Source organism: Anopheles merus, chromosome 3R (assembly GCF_017562075.2).
Source record: "Anopheles merus strain MAF chromosome 3R, AmerM5.1, whole genome shotgun sequence".
NCBI classification, from domain to species: Eukaryota; Metazoa; Arthropoda; class Insecta; order Diptera; family Culicidae; genus Anopheles; species Anopheles merus.
In genome coordinates this window covers 1,414,147-1,423,133 of record NC_054084.1, presented here as the reverse complement: position 1 = coordinate 1,423,133, position 8,987 = coordinate 1,414,147, and the positions used below count along the sequence as shown (strand labels likewise).

Here is an 8,987-nt window from a genome sequence, read left to right as displayed (position 1 = left end):
AACCACCCACCCACCCACCCTTTCGCGCACCATCGTGCGTCTGTTTGCAATTGGCTTAATTCTTATCCGTCCAGTCCGTGCCGCTTGCTGCGTCTTTAATTTAACCCATCAAGCGAACACCTCCGTTAGTGGCCACACATTAGCGATATCTTATCACATCATCACGGACAACATCGGCGCTCTATCCTCCAGGAGGAAGCTGGGAATATCTGGCATATCAGTGCGTACGATCGCAGAAACGAAGCAGTACAATGGATTCCTCCAGTGCACAAGAAGGTCTCAGAAAGAGACCGAAAAGTAGTGATTCTGGTTCGCAAGATCGGCTAACGCTCGACACACGTGTGGTGAACAAAATTGGCGAACGAAATGTGCGTATTTACAATCTTCCCCAAAGGTCGATTCGCTTCGTGAAAGATCTGGTAACAACACTGGTAAGTGGGAGAGTGGGAAAGGCGCCAATTTGTAACGGGAAGTTGCCATGTAACGAGCATTTCTGCCTTACTCCCGGCAGGTGGAAGAGCAATGGCGTTACGTTCTGTTCGTATTTGTCGCCAGCTACGTCGGCAGCTGGGTGTTCTTTGCCGGCCTGTGGTACATTCTTTCCTACGCTCACGGTGATCTGATTCAGGATTCAGCCACCGGGGAACGGTTGGGCGATGGCGTTATGCCGTGCGTGCAGGGAGCCACCAACTTTATCGGGTTCGTGCTGTTCAGCATGGAAACGCAAATATCTACCGGATACGGCGAAAAGGTACCGACCGAGGAATGTCCAGAATCGTTCGGACTGCTCACCATCCAGCTGATCGTGGGGCTGCTAATCGACGGTGCCATACTCGGGGTGGTGTACGCGAAGTTGGTCCGTCCGCCGCAGAAAATCTCCGAAATGAAGTTCAGCCGACGGGCCGTGATCTGTCAGCGGGATGGGCAGCTGTGCTTCGTGTTTCGTATCTGCGACCGGAAGTGGCAGCATGCCATCGAGACCAAGGTGACGGCCGTCCTGCTCGCATCGAGACGCACCGCCGAGGGAGAGGAGATCGAGAAGAACGAATCCTACCTGAAGCTGGAGAACGATGGACGGTTGGTGTTGCTTTGGCCCGTTACCGCTTGTCATGTGATCGATCGCGATAGCCCGCTGTATGATGTGTCCGCGGCGGACCTGCTCGAGCGCAAGCTGGAAATTGTGATAACGATTACGGGCGGCACGATGACGACGGGGCAGATTAATCAGGCGCGCACCTCCTACGTACCGTCGGAAATATGCTGGGGCCATCGGTTCCGTGACATTGTGGAGTATGACGCACGAAAGCAGTCGTATGTGGCAGTAAACGAGCGCATGCATGAGATAGAGCAGGTCGACACGCCACTGTGCAGTGCGCGCCAGTTAGATATGTTGAAGAAACGGCTACAACGAGATGTTAAGCACGACCGACCGGCTCGCCAAGAATCGAGTATCATTTTCAGAGACAGTGCGAATTCCGATTCGGAGCCGAAGACGGCCGATAGTAATGTATAAAAAATGGGCTTCTTTCCAACAAATATAATCGTTTCATGCATCAGAAATCTTCAATTGCAATTCATAGAAACCTATAGTAAAGCTTATATATTACAGTAAGACACTAATATATGTTACAATTCACAATTCTCAATACCTAAAACCTTTCAACACAATGAAGTATAAGGCAAAAAGATTCATTAACTCACCAGAGGTATGGATACTTTGTGGAGAGACCTTCCCTTCCTTACTCCTACGCATGTTTTCCACCTTCCTCCAGCTGTTTCAAACGTGCCCTCAGCGACTCGTTCTCTGCCCGCATGCTGAGAAACTGTTGCGCAAACTCATCCCTCGGCAACAGCAGCCCCAGTCCGGTGCTAACGTACTGTTCCAACGATTCCAGCTTGCTTTGCGTTTCCCGCCACAGATTGTACATACACATCCACAGGTGGCTTTGCATCGCCTGCTCCGCATCCAACTGGCGCAACGTGCACTGCTCAAACTTGTCCATCATTGCTTTCCGCAGTTCGGCAATCTCTTCCCGAACCATTGCCGACTCTTCGCCGTCCCTGTAGACGGGCGTTGTGGAGTCTTTCCGTTTTTCCACCGTGCTTACTGTGGAAAGGTGCACAGTCGATGCTTCCGGTGTTGATGTGTATACCTCCGGTTTCAGCGTCGAAAGGCGAGTGCGATTTTCCTTGTCCGATTTTACCTCAGCGACCTGTTCCGATTCATCGGCGGGAACGTTGCTCTTTTTCCCTTCACCCAACGGTGCAAACGTGTTTCCCTGCTGACTCTCGGCGAGAACTCTTGGAGTGGCAGCAGGCTGATTATTGCTACTGGTTAACACTTCATTCGCTCCGTCGCCTACCTCAGATCCTTCCTCGCGAATGTACTCCAAATTATCGCCTACACCGTGGGCTTTCCTTCTCGAAACGTCTCCTTTTACACGCCTAAGCAAACGGTTCACGTTCACAAAGCTATCGTCCACACCCGAGTTCGATTCAGCGGCCGGTAGTGTCTGAGATTCGGTAGCTTCCGGATCGATGTTACAATCGGACAGTTCCTCCAGAAAGCCCATCAGATTATTGCCCGCCATCTGCATGCTGTTGCGCGAGTCCGTGCTCAAACGAGATGACGTGCTCAGCCGGGAGAGACAATCCATCGGTGCATCGCGGCGCTGTAGAAACAGATCGATCTCTCCTATGAAGCTGTCATGCTGTTCCACTGCTCCGAGCGGTGTTTGAGGATCGTTTACCGTAAGCCGGTCGGGACGACGACTTGTCTGCTCTTTGTGATTCGCGTCCAGCTGTCCTCCTTCACTGATACGCACACTTTTCGTTACCTTCTTCGACTCGTCCAGCTCAATCATGCTGCGCCGGTTCGATCCTTCACGTGGTTGCGGCACAAATGCAATGCTGTTCACGCAGCTCTGGTGAATCTTTTGCATGTTTAGCGGGTCCTTCAGGTTGCGCAGGTCGTACCCGTACACGTAGCCCTTCAGATTGCCCACCGCCAAGTGAATACCATCTTCCGCGATCGCCAGCGATTCGAAAGGATAGTTGGATTGGATCTGCGACGCCGTTGCCTTCCTCCTGGTGTCGAAAATGTTAATCACATTGTCATAGCCTACCGAGAACAGATAGTCGGGATACGATTCAACCATTCCCACATCGCGGCACGGGGCAGCGTGGGCTGTAGTCTGCGAGAATATCGTTTTCTTCGACTGGGTATCGTACAGCAGAACGGCACCGTTGTACGACGCTATGGCCATCGAGAACCGTTTCGTCGGATGAAATCGTGCTTTGACGGTGCTGTGGACGATGGGAGAAAACCAGATGTATAACGATGATTGACCTCCTGTGCGATCATAATAAACTTACTTCTTGTCGAATGCGAGTGTGTGCAGCTTAGAGTTAGACTTCATGCCGTACACATTCACCAGCCCGTTCTCGAACACGGCTGCCAAAAAATCGTCTGTCGCGTTAAAGTCCATAAACGTTACTCCGATGGCGATCCGGTCGGCGTCGAACCGTTTCGTGAAGTTTGCCTTCTTGTAGTTCATGAACCGCACCGTGCCGGTAGTCAACCCGATCGCAATCTCCTCCTTGCCAGCCGTCTTCGGACAGGCAACACAGTACAGATTGTCGATCATGATCTTCTTCACATTCGCGATCGTGCGGCTACCGCTGCTACCCGTTTTTCCTGCTCCATCCGGCTGCTGGTCCGTTCCTGGCTTGATCCGCAGCAGCTCGATACCCCAATCTTTGTTGGCCCGGACAAACAGCTTGGAGGAGCCGAAGAAATGGCAGTAGGAACCATCGCTAACGACATGGGCGCTGCTGGCCAGCTGCTCCAGCCCCGGGAAGCTGTGCAGCTGTGTATCCTTTGCACACGATACTATCTCCGACATGTTTGCGCTACTTTTCCACTCATATAATCGATCGCGAATACGCTCTAAATTAGAAGGCACTGTTTATGGAGACCCTTCGCAACGGGTCAGCAAGCGATGGGGACGCACTGCTACGTACAAAAAGCCGCGGTCATTCAAATGTTTGGTTTGTTGACAGCACAGTTGCCAAGGAGCCAGATGACAGCAGTGAGCCGAATGTCATCCGGGCAGCGCTATTTGAATTGACCGTTCGTTACACGCGTTGAAATAATATTCATTACATTGCCAAATTATGTTTATTTAATTGTTTAAAAAAATAGCTAAAACCATTTTTTACTCGTTTCTCAGGTCCAAAAACATCAAAATAGCTTCGTAAAAGCCAAACTTGCATAATTTCCCTTCCAGGCCGTATACCATGTGGCAGAAAAATACTGTTTTTGGCCAAAAGTAATATTTCTTTCATCATTTTCATTTTTCAGTTCCATTTGCGATAGGATTTGTTTTGCAAATTAGTAGTTTTTTTTTATTTATTCAATTTGAACGTTCCTAAGTAGCATCTTTACTGTTCTTGTCGAGCTCTAGATTTCACGTTACAGACTTTTCCATCGGTATACACTCAATAACGATCAGTTAGATTCATTATTACAATCCATTACATAACATTGCGTTGACGATCCTAAACAATCTTTTCGTGCCAGTACTACACACTCTACACACGGACACAATCTAAACTTACTTTCGCTCCTCTAATGTACCTGTATTCTTTCATAAATCCTTTCTATCCTTCCATTTGTTCCACATACCCATCGTATCAAGTTGCAGTTGAGCTTGGAGCATGATAACTATCCAGAAGCAAATAAAACAAGGATTTTGTTTGGAATGTTTGTAATCCAGTACAATGAAGGAAGCCGGTCACAGTGTTAGTTGGGCTTGATCTTTATGCAAAAATTATTCTAAAATTAACGCAACGTTTGTTCTGCCATTTAACAACGCAATACTGATCGTGGCAGAAAAACATTAGCAATACAAAGACATAATCTGCTTGCTGCTATACGAGAATACTGGTAAAAATTAACCATAAATTGTCATTAGAGTCTTATATCACTTTCAATTCAAATTAAGATTTACATACAAATACAAATTATACTGTGAAGAAAGTGATCTGGTTATAGTTGATTAAGTAATAATAGGTGGAGCCTAACAAAGCAAAACGAAGTAAGTAAATACTTATCGATTTCTTCTATAAACTAAAATCACAACCAATATTAAACATACTCCGTACATGTATGGTAAATGAAAAATAATTGATTAGGTAAAAATAACCGCAACGCGGAAAAGACAAAACTAAACGTAAGAAATTTGGCCATTTCTGCTGTGTTCGCAGGATGTGTGTATCCCGCGGGATCGTATCAATTAATCATGGTGAAATGATATTAAATCGCAAACAAAAATAGAAAATAATTTGCCCAACACAAAAATAAGTATCATTCCTAAATCATGTTTATGTCATGTTCATAATAGCTTGAGCATGCTGTAAGCTTATACACACAAAAGATTACTGATATACACAACGTAAAAAATACGATGTTGGTGATAGTGTTTAGTAAGCTCAATGTTTTCGAATATACACCATCAAGCAAAACCGGATACAGAGTTTAGGCTGGTTTTGTGTCTATCTAAACAACGCACACAAATTCTTCCTACCGGGAATACACCAATGCTGTTGTAACCCAGTGTACGGACACATAAAGAGAGCATATGAATGGTAAGAGACGCAAGCAAAAGTGTTGATAGATTTTCAACACCCATAATCTAACCTATCTCTAACCAACTAGCCCCAGTAGGAACAACTACCTTCGATTTGTGCGATTCAAAATACTGAGATAGTTGTGGTTTAGGCTGCGATAGAGTTTGCTGTTTCGCAACGAGCTTGACATCGTTGCCAAACCGGTCGCGGCACTGTTGGGCACTAATGGTCTACCTGTAGCTAGCGGAGGCACGGAAGCAAATGTCGACGGGGCGCATGACGAGGACGATGAGGACGATGTTGATGATGAGGATACCGTCGCTGTGGATGGATTATAGCTGCTGCGAGTCATTATTGGTAAGGCTGCCCTGCCATCAACAACGAGTTTGGAGTGTTCAGCCGACTGGGTCATTACATTGTGTCGCAAACTGCTCTGTCTGGTGTACATCAACCGACCAGATGTGGACATCGCTTCCGTGCTCTGGCGTCATATGCTAGTTTCATTCGGTCCTAGCCGTCGAATTGCCGACGAAACACGCCACAGGCGAACCTTTCCATCGCTGGGAGGGGGAGAGGGTGTGATAAAGAAAAAAAAACACAACATTACAATCGGGTTTGAACAATCGCTATTCAAACAAGAAGCAAAACATTGAGAAGAAAAACATGATACATCAAGCAAAAGCGGTGTAGGATGAATGACGATCAATTACGGCGAATGAACAAGGTTTTCACTAAGGTTTTGAAATTAAAGGAAGCAGAATGGCACAACATAATATTTGGTGCTTTAGAAAACGGGTAGCGCTTTGTAATAGATATAATAAACTGATTAAAACTTTTAATATGGTCAGGAACTCTGAAAGATATTCACACCTCACAATAGAAAAGTAGTTAATTGTATTTACAAAGTGTCAAAGTGTCGATGTACTCTTTGTAACATTCAAATAATTATAACTTTGCGTAGCTAGCATTAAAAAAATAGATCAGTGTCAATACATATGAGAGCTTAACATAAAAACAGTAACAAAATCAATGAAATAAGTAAAACATAACGATAAATATGAAAATGGCACATGTGATAACAACGAGCAAAACATCCGAAAACAACAAGAAAATACTTTAAAGAAAACTTACAAATCGATTGCTTTATCTCATGAGTTGCACAAGTCAGAAGAAAAGTCACAAAGCTGCTAGCAAATATTAGATAATTCCATTTAAAACAAACAGTTAACACGGAATGTTTGAAACGTTGGTCCATTGCGGACAAAACACTCAATTTGGGAGGGGTGGGTGTGTTGTATTTACTTTGCTACCTATTCTAATGTTTTTGATAGCAAACCCTCCATCATTTAGGCTCTTTGCTTGCAGCTAATTGGACAGAAGAAGAACAATATCATCTGTAACGTCCACACCAGTACCATCAGCCAGATGATTAATTTTGCCCACATCCTTTCGATTGAAATACATAAAAATGTGAATTTTGCATCAGTTATAAGAAAACAGAGGCTCAGTATAAAATAGGCGTAGCATGTTATAATGTACAAGCTTCGTGTATCATAAGCTAAACCATTATCTCCAAAGCCCAACCTTTACGAACAACTCGAAGGTACAAATCCGCTATCCAGTTTTTACACACCTAATCAGTCCACTAGGAAGATCCTATTCCTTTCATCTGTCCCTTCATACGCTGTTCTGTTCTATGTTCAAAGCATATTGTTCCAACTCTTATCACCACTCAGGTTCTGTCTTTTGCTTCTTTTCCTTTTCTTCTTTGAATAGAATAGTTCTGAGCGTGAATAAATAAGCAGCCTTGCTTTTAATTACATGATTGTTAAAAATTAAACCAACACAAATGCTAAATAAGCAATCAAACTCACTGGATAGCTGTAGCCCTTTGCTCATGAAGTAATCTGACTTAATTATTATTTGCCTTTCACAGATGAAACATCGTACAGTCTAATCTCTACATCAATAAGTCTTCTGCTTTTCCCTGGCATCGTTTTACTTTAAGCCTTCGGTGCATGCTTGCTAGTTTCCTTTCAATTAAATGCTTATTAATTTCCGTTAGCTGCGCTATGATGATTTACATCCTTTGTTATGAACTATCACATAAGGAACCGGAATCAGCCCTACAACTACTACGATACATGCTAGACATAAGGTAGATTATTGTGTTAAAATCTTTAAAATTGAGGCATTAGAGATTATTGAAGTTTGTTGCATTATTAAATCGGCATGTATAATATGCTGGGATGAGTTTAGTTAACGTTTTGCTTTAGTACCACCTCCACCACCTGCACCACCACAACCACCACCACCATTGCCACTGGCGCCGATTGATCCAGCACCGGACGAAGATGCGTTCAGCGAATCCCAATCGGTGGTTACAAATCGCCAGATCCGTACCTCACCGGAACTATGTGAATGCATTCAACGAAGAGCAATAAAGAGAATGTATGGAACAAGCAAATGAGAGCAAGAGAATAGGAAGAGAAAAAGAGAAAGGAAAAAGAGAACCGTAAAACCGATCCATCGTCAAACGCACCACACCACCGCTTAATATCAAGAAAAAATATAGCTAAGATCAAAATCGATATAGAGGGTAGGAAATTATTGTTAAACTAGAAACGGAAATACAGGAAATGTAGGAGGATGAATGTAACCACATACAGTAAATACTCACTTCGATGCAGTAAACACGCGATTATCGCTCGTTACGATGTCATTGATCGACTGTTCCGTTTTCATTTCGGCCAGACTGTCACAAGTTTTAATATTCCACAGGCGCACAACGCCACCGCGACAGCTAGACAGAAGAATATCACCGTAGATGGCCATCCCGGATACCCATCCCTTGTGGGCATTGTTGAGCGACTGCTTGAGCTCTCCATTTCGCAGGTCCCACCTTTTGATCCCGGAGTCACGACTCCCGGAAAACAGCTCCGCATCGACACCGATGGCATCGTTCGCCACGGCTAGCGCTTGAACGCCGTCGTAATGCGGTGGTTCCAGGTTCAACAGGGGCTGCACAACACCGCCACTCGAGTTCACCTCAAACACCTTCACGTAGTGGTCCTTCGATCCTGTCGCTACTAGGTCCGTGTTGTTCGGTCCCTCCCAAGCGGTCAGACACATGACGGCCGCCTGGTGGCCACCGGACAGTCGGCCAAGGCTTGAAAATTGACGCAGATCCCAGAAGCGCACCTTATCGGAGGCGGCCGTGTACAGCTTACCCGATGCACCCATCGTGAGGGCCGTAATGGAGCATTCCCCTGGTACTAGATCGGACAGGGTAGCGTTGGCAGGTAGAGTCGTTCCAGAGGAGCTGCAACAAGTAAACAATACCACTTACAAATCCA

General features: G+C 45.3%; 3 protein-coding genes across 22 annotated transcripts in view; 1 reads left to right on the top strand and 2 right to left on the bottom strand.

Moving 5' to 3' along the window:
- Positions 1–251: 251 nt before the first annotated feature.
- Positions 252–1,513, top strand: LOC121597955 (ATP-sensitive inward rectifier potassium channel 8). Its single transcript, XM_041924315.1, has 2 exons — positions 252–431; positions 512–1,513. Exons 1-2 carry the CDS (start codon positions 252–254, stop codon positions 1,511–1,513), a joined length of 1,182 nt encoding a protein of 393 aa, XP_041780249.1.
- LOC121597953 lies at positions 268–4,013 on the bottom strand. 5 transcript variants are annotated; one of them, XR_006005493.1, is made up of 5 exons: positions 3,376–4,013; positions 2,751–3,306; positions 1,702–2,672; positions 1,248–1,584; positions 268–1,171 (listed from the first exon to the last, which is right to left on the bottom strand). XR_006005493.1 is itself a non-coding variant. In XM_041924309.1 (3 exons), exons 1-2 carry the CDS (start codon positions 3,903–3,905, stop codon positions 1,746–1,748), a joined length of 2,091 nt encoding a protein of 696 aa, XP_041780243.1. In that variant the 5' UTR covers positions 3,906–4,013; the 3' UTR covers positions 268–1,584; positions 1,702–1,745. The 5 variants fall into 5 exon arrangements, 1 of the variants encoding a protein (XP_041780243.1); XR_006005492.1 differs by having other exon boundaries at positions 1,248–1,616; positions 1,702–3,306; XR_006005491.1 differs by having other exon boundaries at positions 1,248–1,595; positions 1,702–3,306.
- Positions 4,014–5,366: 1,353 nt separating this feature from the next.
- The window catches only part of LOC121595247 (kinesin-like protein KIF21B), a 39,719-nt gene continuing 36,098 nt past the window's right edge, over positions 5,367–8,987 (bottom strand). For 14 of the 16 annotated variants that reach the window (XM_041919067.1, XM_041919057.1, XM_041919070.1 and 11 more), the window contains 2 exons: positions 8,312–8,953; positions 6,984–8,044 (listed from right to left, as the gene is read on the bottom strand). In XM_041919067.1, the coding sequence (XP_041775001.1) occupies positions 7,891–8,044; positions 8,312–8,953 (796 nt within the window). In that variant the 3' untranslated portion in view covers positions 6,984–7,890. Of the gene's footprint in view, positions 6,192–6,762; positions 8,045–8,311; positions 8,954–8,987 lie in introns of those variants that run through there. The other 2 variants (XR_006005143.1, XM_041919071.1) reach the window with 2 other exon arrangements.